The following is a 19,439-nucleotide window of genomic DNA, read 5'->3' on the forward strand; positions in this document are numbered from 1 at the left end:
AACTGAGAGATAAAGTTACGTAAAAATAGTAATGGCTATTTAAAGGATGCAGTTAACCACTGATATATTTAGCTCTGTATTTGTATAAGCACACAACAATAAGCATTTTGCATTTATTTTTCCGCATTTCGCAATTAGCATTTATCATTTGACAATGACATATGGCAGTCAGTTTTTTATATAAATCATTTGACAAATAACATTTCACATCATCTGTGTAGCATTAAGCATTTGGCAATTAGAATGGCACATCGGCCCTCTATGCTATTTGCTGAATGCTAAATGCCAAATAATTAGTGCAAAATGTTATTTGCTAAATGCTTACTGTGAAATATTGACTGTCAAAATTTTGATTTAATTGTCAAAAGATAGATGATAGTTGTTAATAGCAAATAACGAAACAATAAATGCCAAATACGTATTTTACTACTTATTCAGATAAAGAGATGTATACATCAGAGTATTAATGCATCCTTTAAATACTCATTGGTGTATGTTGCATAACTTTGCCCCTATTAAGAAAACCTTGTCTATCGTTTTAGCGTTAATTTTTTGTGCCATAATCCTTTGGCCAGTAGAACATGCTATTGCTTCAGGTCAGACTGATAGAACATTATATGTTTTCACGCGATTAAAAAAGTACATTTATAAGTTTAATAAGTCATAGAAGTAAATAATATGACAACTAGAATTTATCACTTTGCCATACGCATTTAATTTAGCTATTGACATTTTGCAATTGTCATTAGCATTAAATATATGGCATATAACATTTGGTATGTAGCACTTAACATTAAGTTTGTGGAATTTAGCATTAAGTTATTGCCAGTTAGCATTAAGTATTTAGCATTCAGCATTTCACAATCAGCATGGCGCACGGCACCGGCCTTCCATGCACCTCTTTATTTGCACAGGCACTTAGAAATAAGCATTTGGTATTTTTGCTCTGCAATTAGCAATTAGCATTTATTATTTGACAGTCAGTACTTGACGTTAAGCATTTTCATTAACTATTTGACATTTAATATTTGACAATTAGCATGGCGCATCGGCCTTCCAACTTTTGCACCTCTCTTAACTTTTAAGTTTTATGGACATGAGCTGAAACTAATTTTAACTTTACTCTTTAGTGAATCGAAAACTTACCTATTTAACAATTGTCTAACTATTGGGATTTGACTAATCGTCTTACCTGTTTAAGTACTCATTAAATTCTGTTATTAGGTCAGCTTCATTTTTCGCACCTTCGAACTCAAATGAAAATGAGACACTCGATTCATCCTGGTCTGCATCATAACTGCAATATGTAACAACAACATTTTTCATTTGAATTTCGTAGATATGTTAAACAAAGATCAGAAAATCTATGAGTAAAAACAAAAAAGTAAAAGCATATCAAATATGTTTAAGCAACTTACTCATAGTCTGAAATTACGCAGCTTGATATAATATTTTATTTATCTGGAAATGGGAGTTAGCAAAACAATCTTGATCGTCATCTTATCATTACGTAAGCTTTTCATATGTATTTAGCAACATTTCATATTTCATATTGCACTAAGTTCATATCAAAAGCTTATTTAGCAACAGTTGATATGTTAGTCAGTAGTTTACAATAGTTCATATTAGCAACAATTCATAAGATATAAAGCAACAGTTAATCAGGCAGTAAGATATTTAGCAACAATTGTTATGTCAGTGAATTATTTAGCAACAGTTTATATGTCAGTAAGTTACATCTGAACTTTCATATGGCAGTAGAATATTTAGCTACAGTTCATAATTAGCAATAGTTCACATGTCTATAAGTTATTTAGCAACATTTTATTTTTAGCAACAGTTCATGTCATTTAAGTTATTCAGCAACAGCTTATATCAGTAAGTTATTCAGGAGCAGTTCATGTGTCAGTAACTTAATTAAGGTGATGTCACTTTTTGAATTTCCGGTGAATAACAAAAAACCAAAGAATATTCAGTTCTTTCCAAAAACTGTTATATTATGATTCAACCAAATAGTTTCCATTGTCTACCAGAAAGGAACAATTCTTTTATCTTAATATTGAGATTTGATACGTTTATAACAGACAGTAAACTAAAACAATAAACATTCATATGTGACGTCGGTGAGCTCAACAAAGCAATTTCAAGCACAAATATTAATGTGGAATGTAAAGTAAGTTACACACTACAATATCCGTCAAAGATACTTTCAAAAACAATGCATTTGCAGAATAGAGAGATAAAAGTAATTTTGACAGCTCGTGAAAACTAATGACAAATTTTGACAGGTATATGATGACTCATAACCTAATTATTTTTTTTCTGTTATTTCTAACTTCCAGTTTGATTTTCATAAAATGGGTATTCTTTATTGTAGCTTACAACTCATACATTAAAACAATAAAAGAATATATTGTTACCTCACTGTCGTTTTGTCTATCCATCTCTCGTACGAATTCCTATTGTTTCAGTCATTTGTCAGTAATTAGAGCAATTCACAGTATTGCAATCATACAAAACACATCCCTTATTTTCACATAGATATTGAGGATTTATCTAATGAGCACATGTATTGGAAACACAATTTCAATACCAACTGTGTATTGTAATAATGCTTAACTATCTCAGCCGTGACATCTCCTTAAGGGGACGCATACTTTAAAATTAGAAAAAAGTGGGTAGGGTATGTTCAAATTTACCTGCAAAAAAGTACAAAGTTTTGGTACATGAAATAGATACTGTTTCAACTGTTATAAGTACACAAAGGATTGCTCACTAAAATAAAAATGAGAAAAACTGAATCAAGAAAGTTATTGTTGAATTACATAAGACTCATTGTGTACATTCAAAGTCAACAATTAATATTTTTGGTGCGAAAATAATAGCGCTTTACCTTGTCCAAACATTTATCAATCTCCTACAGATTCTAATTTAAAGAAAAAAAAGTGAAATAAGTTCACTGTCTTGCTTTTCATTTTGCATATGTAAGCTAAAACACATTATTTAGTTTGTTTACAAAGTAGTGCATAAGAAAAGATATGGTGGTCAAGGAATGCCACATTCCAAAACTAAAAGAGTATATTCCTCTTAATAAATTAAACATTTATCGTTACAGAAGTCGAGTGGCTTACAATAAGGGCCTAGAAATGTTTCCATTATTAATTGTCAACTTGATATTCATGAACTACAATGCACTTAAATATCAAAACACATTGAACACATTTTTGAAAATGTATTGTCTTAAAAATCCCTAAAATAAGGTATGAAATTTGGTTGAGAGGTCCAATCAATGTGTATATGTGCAAAAGTAACATTCTAATCTTGTTCACAAAACTTACTAATACACAGCAGGAATGTCAATGATCAAAACTGGACGAATATACAGTTATCCTCACTTTAATGTCATTAATAATTTGTCCTTGAATTCTCCACCATACTTTTCATAACTCTGTTTGCACGAGTTGCACGAGAATGCTGTCATTTACGTAAAAAACGGGGTCAGATAAGTTGTAAATGCAATATCGTCTAAACGTAATTAATGGATTATGCAGTTCAAGAAAAAGTTTATCTCATAGCGTATTGAACAAGTATAATGTTGTAACAACAACTATACTTAAACTGATCTAAGTAGCAGTCGGTTTATAAGTGACTTTATTGATTCATTTTGTGTTTTGTTATTGTTGTCAAAAAGTATAACGGAAGTGCCTCACAACTGAAGCGGAAACCAGTTTGATGCGCAAAGTAGTCCATTGTAAGTAATATTTTGTGATAAATGTGCATAGAAATTAATAATTTTCTGATATTAAAGACGAATCTCTGAATAGGATTCGTTATTTGATAAGAAATTATAATCATCGACATGTTTTTTTTTAAAAATCATACACGTGCTGACACCTAAGTTGTCTCCCGTTGTTTATTAGAGTTACCTTTCGTCCGGCGCAGTAATACTTTTTGCAGTGAATCGCCGAGAAGTCGTGGGAAAATTAAAAACCATGTAAATAAACTTAAATTAACCACCTTTTCAAGATCAATTTCAAGTGATCGACGTTATGCATTTAACCCGCCTGGCCTGTGTAGCATCTTAGATATCTGTTCTAAAGTATTCATTGTGTAGAATGTCATGTTATGCCCTTGCAATGCTAATCCCACTCTGATTTTTTTTGTTTACATTTTTTATCAATGAGAAATATGGCGTCCATCCCGAGATGAAATGACGTGGCGTTAAATTTTTACATGTTTAAGAAAACCTGGTGTGTTAGAAAGAAAATTTCATCTCTTCAACATTATTTGTAACACTGGTATTGTAAAAACCTGTTTTTTTTTTCTTATACAAAAGTTTAATATTTTGTGTTGAATGTACTTTCACAAAGACCTCTGTTTTCCTATTACATTCATAGTACCACATCCTTATCCACAAAGTACTGAACATTACAGGTGTCCATCAGTATTATATCAGTTTAGGAATATCTTTTTTATCTTCCCACAATCGATTTTTTGAATATGCACCCCTTCCTCATTTCTGTATGAACTGTGAATGTAGCAATATGCGTCCCCTTAACAACGGTTCGCATGTCAGTAAGTTACTAGGGAGCAGTTCATTTGTCATTAACTTAATTAACAACGGTCTGCATGTCAGTAAGTTATCAGGGAGCAGTTCATTTGTCATTAACTTAATTAACAACGGTCTGCATGTCAGTAAGTTATCAGGGAGCAGTTCATTTGTCATTAACTTAATTAACAACGGTTTGCATGTCATTAAGTTATCAGGGAGCAGTTCATTTGTCATTAACTTAATTAAAAACGGTCTGCATGTCAGTAAGTTATTAGGGAGCAGTTCATTTGTCATTAACTTAATTTACAACGGTTCGCATGTCAGTAAGTTATTTAGCAACAGTACATATGTCAGATAGTAGCTTAACGCCAGTTTTTAAATTTTACAATCCATGACTTTAGAAACAAATATTCTGTAGCTCTAACGTGGACATGAATTTCCGTCACAGCCGAGAAAGCCGAAATCATGTATGGAGAATACGTAGCCGAACAGAAATTGTTGATTGTCATTACATGTCTCTTAACTTTAAGCCTGCTGGCGGCAAGTGCAGACCAAGATCAGCCTGAACGTCCGCGCAAGCTAATCTTGGTCTACACTGTTCGCTATTCGTTCAGTAAATTTACATCCTTTCGAATAATAAATGGTTCTGCCCAAAATTAAATGAAACATCTGTCCATTTTAGAATTTAAGCAGGGTAAAAGTTAATCAACGACTGACTCTTTAGAAGTAAAGGCCGAAGCATATATATATATATACCTGAAACCCATCACATCACACTCTAAGAAATTTGGAAACGTGGCTGCCTCAATTGTCATAATTTCTCGTACCTGAAATCAATAACAACTCAAAAGAATGCATAAAATACAGGCACATCTCCCAAAACACTGCCTTGTTTAAATGATCGGTGAGAACCTCCAATATATCCTGGTTGTGTGTGCATAGAACATTTCAACAAGGGTTGCTAAAAGCAGGACAATATACACCTAAACTTTAAGGTCAAATGTAGAAGAATAAAACATCTAGGAAAACTTGGGCGTATTTGTCTGAAGGTGGATGTAATGCAATGGTGGGTGGAGTTGGGACGTTTTGGAACGTTGGGACTAGGGCACAAAAAAACTAAAAGTGATGTTTTTGGATGGGCCGGGAAGAGAGGGTTTGTGTACGTGCAATTTTTTGGTGTGGGCTGGAGTTAGTAATGAAAATTTGTGCTCCTGACACAAAAATAATCAAATGAAAGACTAAAGACCGATTTGACATTTGAGCTCAATCAGGTACCTTAAACTTTGATCTACAAACCAAGTAGATCTATACGTGTTCTGCATATAGTCAAATTGCAATCTACATTTGAAGTCAATACCTTGACTGGATATCAAGCTACGGTCTGATCACAAAATAAGATGGACAGATATAACAATGTTGTAGCATTGAACTTTGACCTACCGACCTGGTTCATACCCTCGAATAGTAAGGCACAAAAATATAAAAGTGGTGTAAGGGGTGGGATGGCGGATAATGATGGATTTTCTTCTGGCGGGGCAGTAATTTGGATTGTTGCACTCCTCATATATCAACTTACATTCCACATTTACGAACAGTATCGGCGTTGTGCTCCGGACACAAAAAAAACAACAAAAAAAAGACAAAACGAAGGGCAGGTTTTACATTTGAAGTAAACGGCGTAAACTAGGCTAAGGTTAAGTACACGAAGCAGTCACAAAAAATAGTAGATCTAATTATCCCATTTGCAAGCAGAATTGGCTCGGGCAGAAAACATGTCACTAGAAACGTTAAAAAGAGCATATTCATAAACAGGGGCGTAACTGGGCCTATTTTGAGAATACGCACGATTGCTAGGGGGGTTGGGGGGCATGCTCCCCCGAGAAATTTTTTTTCTTAGAATGTCTATGGTGCGTTCTGGTGGGTATCCAGATGACGAATTTCAATATAAAAATAATACATTTCACGGTAGCAAATTAGATCTAATACCTATTTTTTATCTTTAACAGCCGATATGAACCACATTATTATAAGTGACCACTAGATCTAACATATCAAGTAATGCCCAACTGAATAGCAACGAATCTACGGCACAGTGCTGAAAATCATCAAAATATGCAGAACATTTTTTCTGATAAAGACAAGAGTTAATTAATCGTCAGCATGAAAATCACAAAATTCCCCTGATTGACTATAGATGGCTATGGTGGCCGGGTTCGTGTCGTATCAATTGTCAGTGCGACATTTTCTATTAACATTGTTATATATTCAAACATGGAAGAGCCAAACGTCAGCTTTTCCTGTTCGCAAATATGTCAACAACATGTTCTGCACTAATTTTCTGCTCTTTATAAATGTTCAAGAGTCCAAACCCAGACAACCTTTATGTACTCATTGTACTGCGCAGATAGGTCTTCACCCTTCTCATACTGGAGAAGGATCTCTCTGTGGTTTCATTTGAGTCTGGCATCCCTAACGAAATGGTCAGACATTTTCGGATGCTTGGTACATATCGGACGCATACCCCAAGCTTTCAGCGAGGTCTCCTCAGTGCATCCGATGTCCACCAAATGAGCCAACATTCCCTGAGAAAAAGGTCTTCGGTGACATATACTGGCAGGTTGACACTGTAACATTGGATCACTTCTTCTTCGCATTGTTCCTGTGAAAACGGACGTGACACCTTCAGGCCGAACGGGTCATTGTCCACAGGAGGAACTACTTTAAGGTCCCCGAAGGGCTATGAGTATACTAAACCGTAATCCAATACCCAATGGGACGTTGTAGTATGCTCAATTGAAAAAATACTAATAGCGCCTGCGGATACAGTGTACAGATACATCCATGTTGAACAGCTGATTAAGGCAAAACAATTAAATTCTAAATATTTTCGAAATCCATTTTGTAGCGATAAGTTTACCTACCATTTAATTCATATTTGAAATAAGGCAAACATCTTTTTTATTTTAGTTTTACCGATATTGTTTTTGGAAAAAAAGGTAGGGCAGGAGGAGAGGAAAAAATCGATTGTCCTCGATTGTAAAGATATTTTTGCAGAATCTCAAACGCAGCCCTGTTCAACCTGAACTGAAACTACCAACACGATAACACACTCACCAAATGAAATAATGATTATTGAATCATACTATAGCCACATCTCTGTTCACTAGGCAAACGCTGACAGCCAGAGGACAGACAGCGGGTGTTCACAAAAGCTAACCTGGTGTACCCGGGGCTCAGTTGTTCTCATGTGTGACATGGGATTTAAATTCAACACAAAACGTATAAGTTTATTTTGTGTGACCTGTAACTTGTGTTTTAATTCCTGTGTTAAACTATTAAACCAAGTAGAAGAGGCATAGTCGAAATGACATTGTACAAGTGATGTAGCTAAGAGCTTTTTTGTGTGCAAAGTGAGGAATTCACTTTTACGGTAGAGGAATTTTAACAGAGCATTGGATTTCTTAATAACAGACCTAGCCACTGACTCAAATGACAAACTTTGATCAATGGTTGCACCAAGATATTTAACTGAAGATTTGGATTCAATAGTTTGACCATTGCAATTTATATCAAGATTACCATGTTTTTTTAACCTTTGTACTGACCCAAATAAAATAGATTCTGTCTTACCAAGGTGAAGAGATAGTTTATTACATACAAGCCATTGACTGACAATATTCAGATCCTGACTTAAGAGATTTTCAATATCACACTTGTTTTTGGCAGACACAAGAATTGCTGAGTCATCAGCATAGAGAAGCAGCTTGTTTTTTACAACAGCTGACATGTCATTCACATAAATAAGAAAAGCAGAGGCCCTAATATAGATCCCTGGGGCACACCACATGTTATATTGGCAGAAGAAGACAAAGTACATGATATTTCAACCAATTGGCGTCTATCAGACAAATACGAAGAAAACCATCTGATAGAGGACTCTGTGAGACCCAATGCTCTTAGTTTCATTAAAAGAATTGAGTGGTTGACGGTATCAAACGCCTTTTGTAGATCTAAAAGAACCATACCCACAAGTGTAAGGGGGGTGGGGGGTCACGAGATAACAGTTCTTAGATAAATTCTCCCGATGATACTTTTCTTGCTAGTTAGCAATGATTTTTCTCTGTTTAAAACGTGGGTGTTTAACTCTGGGGATATTTTCAGTATTTTGGCGGGCCCTTAGTATACTCAATGCAATGTTTTTCTCCCCACACAAACTAATTGTCTCTAAAATACAAGTAATTATCTGTCTATTATTTAAGAAATAATATATCTCATCCAGTGATTTGTCGTTGAATAAATCATTGTTTGGAGTTCAGATGCGAAGAAATTATATCACGAGGGAGCAGCCCGAGTGATATAATGATACGCATCTGAACGACAAACAATGATTTATTCAAGAGCAAATCACTAAATGAGATATATTATTTCGATTCTAACACGTTACCAAGGATTTTTAAGTACATCCTTCACGAGATTCATTAAAAATTTGCCCGTTTTCAATCGGTTTCTTTTCCAGCGCGCCGCTATGCCGTTTGACGCCATGACGTAATAATTGTGACGTCAGAACAGTGATTTGTTGTATAATAATTCACTGTTTTCTGCCTTCTTTGTTTAATAGGAAAATGAATCGGGTCGTGTTAGAATCTCAATCATTTCATGATACTGCGACGAAAGAGTATTTTCATTGTCCTTTCTGTCCCCACTCATAACAGCCAAAAAGTTATCTGCAGCAATAGATTGCTGAACATGGTAAGGATGTGGTAGATCTAGATTCTTTAGAGAGCTTCAAGCTTATTACGTCAGTTATGCTCACCAAATAAGAAGCAGTTGACGCAGTAGACTCCTTAAGACTTAACCGAATATCGCAACAACTTGTAATCCACAAACCACAAAGCTTGCTGGATTCGAACCTCAAACCCATAGATTCGACAAACGAGTGCTCTACCAAAATCCCTATGGCGGCTATACGATTGCACAATATATTATTGCAATGTTTAACCAGTTGCTAAACTCACCGTAACAGTTTGCCGCTTCTTGGAAGTTCAATTTCTAATGTTTACATGTTAATTAACACATTATCGACATACATATATTTAAATAAATGCATTTGTAGCAATTCAAAATTATGGCAGATGTTCAAATAATTTACTACCATGATGTGGAATATAATTATATAGATCTAGATCTAACCAGAAGAGATTCTACATCATTCTAAGTTAACTTACTTATACGGGAAATAAAAAACATGGGCTTGCTTCCATTCGTGAGTGAGTAATGCCACGTTTTCATCTTTATTACAAGACCTTGGGTTCCCTGTTCTTTAAAAAACGTCAGCGTAAGGCTGCGAAGTGCCACAGTCAGCAATTTTAAACATTCGCGGCTTGTTTACATCTTACATTCGGAATATACAGAGATACAACGATAAAGCGATACAATCAAGTGTTATAAACCGTGACACGAAGTAGATCTGCGGTCGGCATTTTTGTGAGGGACATCTTTTCATTTTGAGATAAAGAACTCGAGAATTCAGCTGTGATCGATAGGAATTTAATGCCTAACCCCCCTTAGGCATTGATTTTTAATGCAGATTTTGCATTTTTAGACTTTTTATTTTTTGAAAATGCGATTTGAAAATGACGCACGTGCGTATTTGCGTATGCCTAGTTACGCGCCTGATAAAGATATCCATTTCTTGCCTACCTATCGGGAGAAGTATACATTTTTCCGAGCACGCTCCAAGGATAGATATTCCTGTCTTTTCCTAGGGTAAAACCTTGTCTAAAATAGCGTGCACTTAGGTGACGTCACATAGTTCTGGCACTATTATGACGTCATACACTATATAAATAATGTGTATTTGTCACCACAATTTATTCTGAATGTAATAGGCAAGAATAACTGCCCAACATGTCTGCCTGTGCAAGACAGAACTCTATTTTCCCAAACCGAGGGACAGCTTTGATAAAAAAAAACTCGTTGACGCTCGGTTTTTCCTCGGGTTGGGAAAAAACCGTCTTACACGGGTATACTGTAGGCATGTAAGATCCTTATAATCCCATAACATGCTATTCTTAATTTACACACAATATATTGAAGAACAAACAGATCTACAGGAAATGACGTAGAAAACCCTTTCAGTTTGCTTGTTGGTAATGGGATACTAAGAATTAAAAGCAATATCAACAAACACAAGAAATTTAAAGACAAACAAAGGAAAGGTCAAAATAAAGATTCGTCCGTTTCTAGAGAAGAAAAGGATACATAGAAGAAAAACAATATAAAAAAAGCCAGAAATGATGATGTATATATTTGTTGGTAGATTCTAAGTTAAAAAGAATTATCACTACGGCTTAAAAACAGTATTAAGCAACAAAAAGAATGCTATTTCTTTAGAATTGAATGAATAAAGGTACAACTATATTAAAATGAAGGATTAGTGCAGGGGCGAAAATGAGAAATAAACAACTGAAAGTAGAAGAACTGAATAATTATACAAATAGTTACACTAACAGGAAAAACTATATCTAGCTGGTTTGGATCACTTAAGTAAGTGCAGTGACAAAAGGAGAGTGTTAGAAACACGTAAAAGCAGTGTTATTTTGACGATAATATACTTACAAACAAAGAAAGTATGGACGTTGCTATGACCTTGACCTTTAAATTACTGACACCGAAATAATAGGGGCCTTCCATCTTTCTTTTGTGGTACTAAGTCAATGTTTAATGTTTGATAGCTATCACTATTACAGTTTCTGACTTATAAAAATATGAAAGTTAAGGAGATTCGAAGTTAGATCTTTGATTTGAACCACTCACTAAAAATGTAAAGATGATTAATACCATGTAGCAATTAGTCATTTTGTTAGTTTGAAAGCCACAGGAATAATACCTCTAAACTCTGAAAATGAAAATATTGTAAAAATTATTTAAAGGTACTGTTTTGACCGAGCTATCATGCATCTCGACACAACCAGCCGGTTCATCTACGAAAAAGTATAAAGAAACGAATTACCTGTGTACAAAAAGCATCTTCATATTGTTGAAACGCAAAGGAATTCTCGTTTTGCAGATCGGCTGTGTATGTAAAGTTCACGAGTCGCTTTGTCATTTCAACCTTAGTTGAAATGAAATCAGAATGTTTAAATATCATATCGCCAACTCTAATTCCATAAACGTCTCCGAATCTGAAGAATAAATTACTCACTTTAACAGGTAAATAAATTAATTACACTCGATAATAGCTTTTAAAGGTAAGTGAAATGTTCGCTAGAATTTGAATAAGTTTCAAAAAAGTTAGTTTCTTTCAAAGTATTCTTTATCTACCCTATTGAGGTAACATGGGGGGATCATTGTTTTTCACGCCACAATTTTCGACAACATAATATAATTGCATTTATTGTCCATTGCAAGTAACATTAATTTAATGTACGATACAGAATATACGTGTATTCCTATCCCAACACCAAATCTACCAACACATGTCACATTTTGTGCTATTTTCCCTCATTTTGACCAAGAATATGACGCATAAACCAAAGCGATACTATTTTCTATGTTATTAAATTTCAACAGGATGCTGTAATTTGCTCTTGTTTTGATCCTTCAATGTGTTTCGGCACATATACATGATGTTTATTATAGCTATAATATAAAATCATATTAAAAACAAATAATATTGCCAAGAAAACTTTTTTATTTTTGAGACCATGCAACTAGGTCAAGTTTCAAATGAATTGTACCTCTCTGGATCTCTTGTTTCAAATAGCAACTCCTTTATGTATGTGCCAAGTTCGTCGGACTGACCTGCATCAAATGTGAGCCGCAGCGTGAGTCCGGCAGGATTAACCCTAATACAAAAATAAACTTTTATTACACAAATGCTAAATAACTCTTAAAGACAACGGATTTCAAGTAAAAGACATAATCCGTTAGAAACCAACTTCCATGTGTTAATCAAAATCTTAAGAGGATAATCAGAAGACGTAATAAGGTCTTCGAAAAGCTAAACAAATCAATTAAATTTGATGGCGCATATTTGATTGATATCTATCATTCAGTGCGACAGAATATAAACAGGCTTTTGTCACAGCAGCGTTGTTTGTGTCGCATTGCGGCCGTAAAATGCCCCCCCCCCCCTGTATATTCGATTAGAGCTATTATATATTAATCTTTTATGTTGTGTTAGTGGTTCTGTCTAGTTTTTCAGCTCAGCCCGAATCCGTAGCTTGGGTATAGTGTAATCACCCGTAGGATATGACCCCTGCTTTTTTAATGCTTTCTTTTAAAAGTCTGTGTGATATGCAGGCTCCTTAACTTCAGATTCCCTCTCTAAACTTTAGATTGCTTAGTTATGCGTTGTTTTCTCGTTTAGTACCCATCCATTATTCCAACTGCTGACCATTCGTTGCTTCATGGAGATTCGCTCTATTGTATCATTAAAGCTTCTATGTAAGTACATACACCACCGTATGAACACATTTACGGATGTTTCTTAATTGTAGTTTGGTGCTTGTAACTTGTTCAATGTTAAATTCTGCTCAGCCTGGAGCTAGATGACGTAAACGATATCATGCAATTCAACTACTATCCATAAATATGCTCAATCAAATCGAGCCTACAACATTTTTGTCGTGCTTAACGACCCATGGGTTTCCATTGTCTTGAATATATTCAGAATGTTAACTAGCCTGATGTTATTCTAGACTAGTAATCATATTCTCTCTTCAAGTGATCCACACTTGATAAACCATCCTACCTCTTTTAGAATACCGAAGCAAATACCATTCTGGCGAAATAATCATTTTCAGTATACGAGTATGCGCTTTTATTTACTCCAAAATCCCAAATAAAACTACCACTATTCCTAGAAACTATCTTTCAGAAATTCTCTGATGAGGGGTCTATATTTTTCCGGTGGACACATGCAAATGAAACCCCAATCTGTCAGCCAAATGTAGGCCAAACTCTTTCGCAAATGTACTTTGTAGAATCTATAAAATTTAGCGTTCTCATCAATTGCTAAATACTTTACAAACCTTGACATTGTGTACCATCTTCAGCATGGTTTCCGAGAGAAAAAAGTTCTAATGTTGGTTTTAATTGGAAGTCTTATCACATTCTAGGACACAAACTTAAACTAAACACAATCTAAACTTAATATGCTTAAGAATTTGACGAACCCAACACATAGAACAGTTGCGGAAAATGGTTTCGTATACGGGTGTGTACGCATTCCGTATACTCCTAATATACGGGCGTATACGCAAACATTTTTCCCGTATATGGAACATTCCATATACGGGAATCCCGTATTCTTTAATTGGACATTTATGTTTTTCTCACATGGATCCGTTCATTCATACTTAGCATAAATACGTTTCAACAGTTTATGTCAGTATTCAAAGTTAGGGACTGCCAAGGTTCAAAAGTATGTTTACGGCGTAATTTTTTATCATACTTTCAGGAAAGATACCTTTTATATGATATTCGTATATTAGACATATACGGGACCGTATACTCCCGTATATGCACATATTTTTCGCAGCTTTGAAGCACTGTCACCATATACCTAAACGAAATTAACCAATTTACTGGCAGACGGCGGGCTATGTATGACATTGACCGCATCTCTTATGCCACAGAAATGTTATTTAGTCTGATACAGATTCACAAGGATCACTTGTACAAATTTATTTCTGAACTAGTTGCTCTCCCTCTCTAAAGTTTATTTTATCTCCTTAAATAGGAAACTCCGCCGTTTTCACCCGCTATCCTAAATTCATTCTCTACAAACAATGACTAATACTCATTTCTTCCTGTATGATATAGTTTCTCTGATCTCCTATCCATCGATTGGTTTAACATGTCCTATCGTGTGTTTGTTTGGGTTGGTTTAACGCCGTTTTTCAACAGTATTTCAGTCATGTAACGGCGAGCAGTTAACCTAACCAGTGTTCTTGGATTCTGTACCAGTACAAACCTGTTCTCCACAAGTAACTGCCAACCTTCCCACATGAATTATCAGAGGTGGACGACGAATGATTTCAGACACAATGTCTTTTATCAAATTGTCACGGAGAACATACGCCCCGCCCGGGGATCGAACTCACGACCCCGCAATCCGTAGACCAACAATCTCCCTACTGAGCTAAGCGGGCGGGCTTATGTCCTATCGTAACTTGAACTTCACCATATCCTGTTTTTGATCTTTTTGAATATTAACAACCAACACATTTTGGTTTGACAGGCACAAAAATGCCTATGCCCCTTGAAAGGGTTGGACAAGACTCCTAAAACCAAACCATATGTAAGTAATAACCATTAACAAAATATTATACAAGAGGGCCAAAATGGCCCTATATCGCTCACCTGTTATCATTGCACTTAAGGACAAGAAGGTCAAAAAATCATAATCAAGATCAATCAAAAGAATTATGAGAAAATATAGATGAAATTTTATTAAAGTTACTTCAAATAAAATTATTTTCAAATCAGGCCAGTAGTTTCATGCCCGAAGGATTACATCAGAGGAGGATAGGAGCAAAATTTTGACTGATGAAGCCCAAAGGACAGGAACAACAAAGGGAAGAAATTAAAGATAAATCTAAGTCCTCAGAAAAAAGCATCTAAGTCCAAAGGACATGAACAACAAAGGGAAGAATTTAACCAAAAAGAAAAGAAAAATTCTTACAAGGTACAGATATGTCAAACAAGAGGGCCATGATGACCCTATATAGCTCACCAGTTATCATTGCACTTGAAGATTCAGAAAAAATATCTAAGTCCAAAGGATAGGAACAACAAAGGGAAGAAATTTAACCAAAAAGAAAACAAAATCTTACAAGGTATAGATATGTTAAAATACACCTAAAAATTGGAGGTACTATCCATGTTGTACCACAGAAAACTGGTCTCGAGTTTTCCCTATGGCCAATAATAAAAAAGTTACTAAAAATAAGTTATTTATAGTAACGTAAAAAGGAAGTAATTAAAAAAAAATAAATATTGTAAGTGGACAAAAGAAAGATCTGCCAAATAAATCTGTTGACATAAATGAAATTTCAGATCAGTATCTTCATTAGATATGAAGATATAACAATTTTAATTTGAAATAAAGGGAGGTAGTTTGACATAAAATCAGTCCATAGTTATCTACCCTGATTGTCTCAGTCCAACTAATAACAATAATGAAATTTCAAATAAGTCCTGTAAGTACTTACTGATATAAATCCATTTTGATTACAATCAGGGGAGGTAATCAGATATAAATTAACTCTGGAACCTATGATTGGATCTGATTTGTCATGGAATCCAAGATTTATTGTTGTTGAAGATATTTTGGAAGTCTGTATCAAATAAGACCATAAATGAAGTCTCTATATGGCTGCAAAAGCCAAAATAGCCAATTTGGACCTTTAAGGGGCCATAACTTTGGAACCCATGATAGAATCTGGCCAGCTGAAGAAAGGAAGCAAGATCTTATGGTGATACAAGTTATGTGCAAGTTTGGTTAAAATCAAATCATAAATGAAGCTGCTATTGTGCAGAAAAGGTCAAAATAGCTAATTTTGACCCTTTCAGGTGCATTAACTCTAAAACCCATTATGGGATCTGGCCGGTTCAAGAAAGGAACCGAGATCTTATGGTGATACAAGTTGTGTGCAAGTTTGGTTAAAAAAAATCATAAATGAAGCTGCTATTGCGCAGACAAGGTCAAAACAGCTAATTCTGGCCCTTTCAGGGGCCATAACTCTGGAACCAATTATGGGATCTGGTCAGTTCAAGAAAGGAATCGAGATCTTATAGTGACACAAGTTTCCTGCAAGTTTGATTCAATTCAAATCATAAATAAAGCTGCTATTGTGCAGACAAGGTCAAAATAGCTAATTTTGGCCCTTTCAGGGGCCATAACTCCGGAACCCATATCGGAATCTGGCCAGTTCAAGAAAGGAAACAAGATCTTATGGTGATACAAGTTGGTAGCAAGTGTGGTTAAATTCAAATCATAAATGAAGCTGCTATTGTGCAGACAAGGTCAAAATAGCTAATTCTGGCCCTTTCAGGGGCCATAACTCTGGAACCCAAAATGGAATTTGGCCATTTCAAGAAAGGAACCAAGATCTCACGGTAATACAAGTTGTGTGCAAGTTTGGTAAATATCAAATCATAAATGAAGTTGCTATTGTGCAGACAAGGTCAAAATAGCTAATTTTGGCCCTTCAGGGCCCATAACTCTGGAACCCATAATCGGATCTGGCCGGTTCAAGAAAGGAACCAAGATCTTACGGTGATACAAGTTGTGTGCAAGTTTGGTTAAAATAAAATCATAAATGAAACCACTATCGTGCAGACAAGAAATTGTTGACACACAAAATAGCAAATTCTGGCCCTTTGAGGGGCAATAACTCTAGAAACCATGATGGGATCTGGCCAGTTTTCGAAAGGAACTGAGATATCATGCCAATACAAGTTTTGTACAAGTTTGATCAAAATTGCTTGCAAAATGTGGTCTCTATCTTGTTCACATCAAATTGTGGACGGACGGACGGACGACGGACGAAGGGTGATCACAAAAGCTCATCCTGTCACTACGTGACAGGTGAGCTAAAAATCAAAAGTAGAAACAAACCATGTACATGTTTGCTAGGACTTACATAAAGTTTGCAATGCTACAGCTCTCGTAAGCGGCAAAATTGTTCTCAACAAAAGTACCTATCTGAAATGGAACACAACACATTTACATTATGTTCTGGTTGTAAAAGTTTCAGCGTATGACTGCAGCCCAACTTATTTTGTTCAGCCTTTGTACAAGGCATCAAAATCTTTGCTGTGATATATAAAATATGCATTTAATATATACTCGTATCAAAATGAAGTGTGCTAAAAGCAAGTGTTAGCATTAAACTTTAACGATATCAAAAGTGACAAAATATAAAGGCGTTCGCTGCATTAACTTTGCTTGTTAGCAAAACCAAGATCAAGTATTCAAAAGCAATAACATCAGTCCAAGTTAGCAGCGTCTTAAAGGAAAAAACTACATCAGTGTTTGTGTCGGTGTGCACATATAAATGAAATGTTCATGAAAATGCGTACATAAGGCATAACTAGAAGCAAGAACTAGCAAAACAAAAAGCATATAGGCACACCTTAGAACAATCAGAGTTATAACACTTCTGGGAAGCTCAAATCGGCTTAATATGCATCCGCTCTAAATCAGTCGCTATCGTGTTGCAGACCTACAGGGTTGTGTAAATCAAAGTCGCTACACATGTTTTAAAACTAATGTTGATACACAGATGAAAGCATTTTGTTTTACTTCAACTTCAATGTTTGGATACTTACATCGCTGCATAACGCGTCTTGCCTTCTTTGGAATTCTTCAGATTGCCTGTCTAGCAGTGCAGAAGTAATAGTCAGCCCGACCGTCTCGAATGACAACTCAAATGTTTTGCCTCCCACTTGAAAGACAGGAATTGTATTAAGATAATGGTAATTCGTAAAAGAAATATATACCTTTACAAAACAAAAGAGAAAATGATATATTGCACAGCACAAAATATTTAGAATTCTACATCATGTATCATACCACTTGAATGAAATTTTCAACAACACATTCTTCTTCTACCTGATACACCATTTGCATGAAAAACTCCCAACTTCAAAACTTCAGAGTTTATGATAAATTGTTGCAGTCATGCAAAAACACGGATTACGATAAACAAAATTCTCCACAAAACAGACTAGAAACAACGTTTTCTGTGTAACGTACATTTTATGTATCCTCCTTTACACTACTAAACTGTAACTTTAACTCGAAAGCTTAGCATGCAGACATCATGTATATTGTAACAAATTCAGAAATTATGACTACATAAACGTTTGAAACCTTGTTCACAGGTAAGTCCCGTCCAATCACCAACACATGAACAGTTGAATGAACCGGGTATATTCGTACACGCTCCTCCATTTTTGCATACGTCATTTAGACATTCATTTATATCTGTAGAAGAGTAAATGTTCTACTGATATTTGATAATGTTTGGCGTTATACTAGTAGGCGAAATGTCACTACATATATCAACATTTTTTTTTCGGGCTCCCACTTGGGATAACCCAATTTATTTTTGTAATGTATGAGCATTTACAAAACAATAACAGTACAGGAAGTCATTAAACAACCAATTCGTACAAACATATGAATAATAAATTAAGTGATATATTGAACACAATAGTTACTTCGCCAGTGAAATAGAACTTGTTCGAAAAACGAAATGACAAGTATTTGACGAAGTTTCTTTTGTCAAGCTTACAAATATTTTATCATACACAGCACTGTGAAAATTTATACGTTTATATATGTTTCTGACATGGACTCAATAGATTTCAATAACTCTAGTTTTTCATTATCAGTATTGTGCCATTTTATTTGTTCTTTAATTTTTCTAACTAGATAATATAAAAGCTTTCTTATTGACTGATAGCTGTAATTGAATTTACAATTATTTCTATATTTCCAAATTTCCCATTTCATATATCAACATCTAAATCTGATACATCACGTAACTAAGACATGTATGTATTGAACTTATAGATAGCTGATATCTGAAAAAAAGAATACCATGCTTGATCTATTTTTAAGCACTTTTTCAAAAACAATTGTGGTAGTGAAAGAAATCTCACACAGTCTTGCTTAAGGAAATATGTTTTGAGCCATAAAGACACATTTCTTTGTACAACCTAGTAATTGTTCAATTCGATCATAAAGAAATACGGAGTCTGTTAAATTTTTTCGAAAATGTGTAGAAATACACAGCACAGTATAAAGAAGTCATTCGTTTTCCATTGAAATATAAAAGGGTTATTATAACAGAAGCTCGATCTGTGATGC

At 34.9% G+C, this 19,439-nt stretch overlaps 1 protein-coding gene across 2 annotated transcripts in view; it reads right to left on the reverse strand.

Moving 5' to 3' along the window:
* Positions 1–19,439, reverse strand: part of LOC123555792 (neurogenic locus notch homolog protein 1-like) — an 83,513-nt gene that overhangs the window by 19,047 nt on the left and 45,027 nt on the right. For both annotated transcript variants that reach the window (XM_053548495.1, XM_053548496.1), the window contains exons 41-47: positions 18,438–18,551; positions 17,894–18,009; positions 17,206–17,267; positions 12,292–12,399; positions 11,565–11,736; positions 5,309–5,379; positions 1,193–1,297 (exon numbers count right to left, since the gene is read on the reverse strand). In XM_053548495.1, coding sequence (XP_053404470.1) covers positions 1,193–1,297; positions 5,309–5,379; positions 11,565–11,736; positions 12,292–12,399; positions 17,206–17,267; positions 17,894–18,009; positions 18,438–18,551 — 748 coding nt within the window. The remainder of the gene's footprint in view (positions 1–1,192; positions 1,298–5,308; positions 5,380–11,564; positions 11,737–12,291; positions 12,400–17,205; positions 17,268–17,893; positions 18,010–18,437; positions 18,552–19,439) is intronic.

This window comes from Mercenaria mercenaria, chromosome 7 (assembly GCF_021730395.1).
Source record: "Mercenaria mercenaria strain notata chromosome 7, MADL_Memer_1, whole genome shotgun sequence".
In the NCBI taxonomy this organism is placed as follows: Eukaryota; Metazoa; Mollusca; class Bivalvia; order Venerida; family Veneridae; genus Mercenaria; species Mercenaria mercenaria.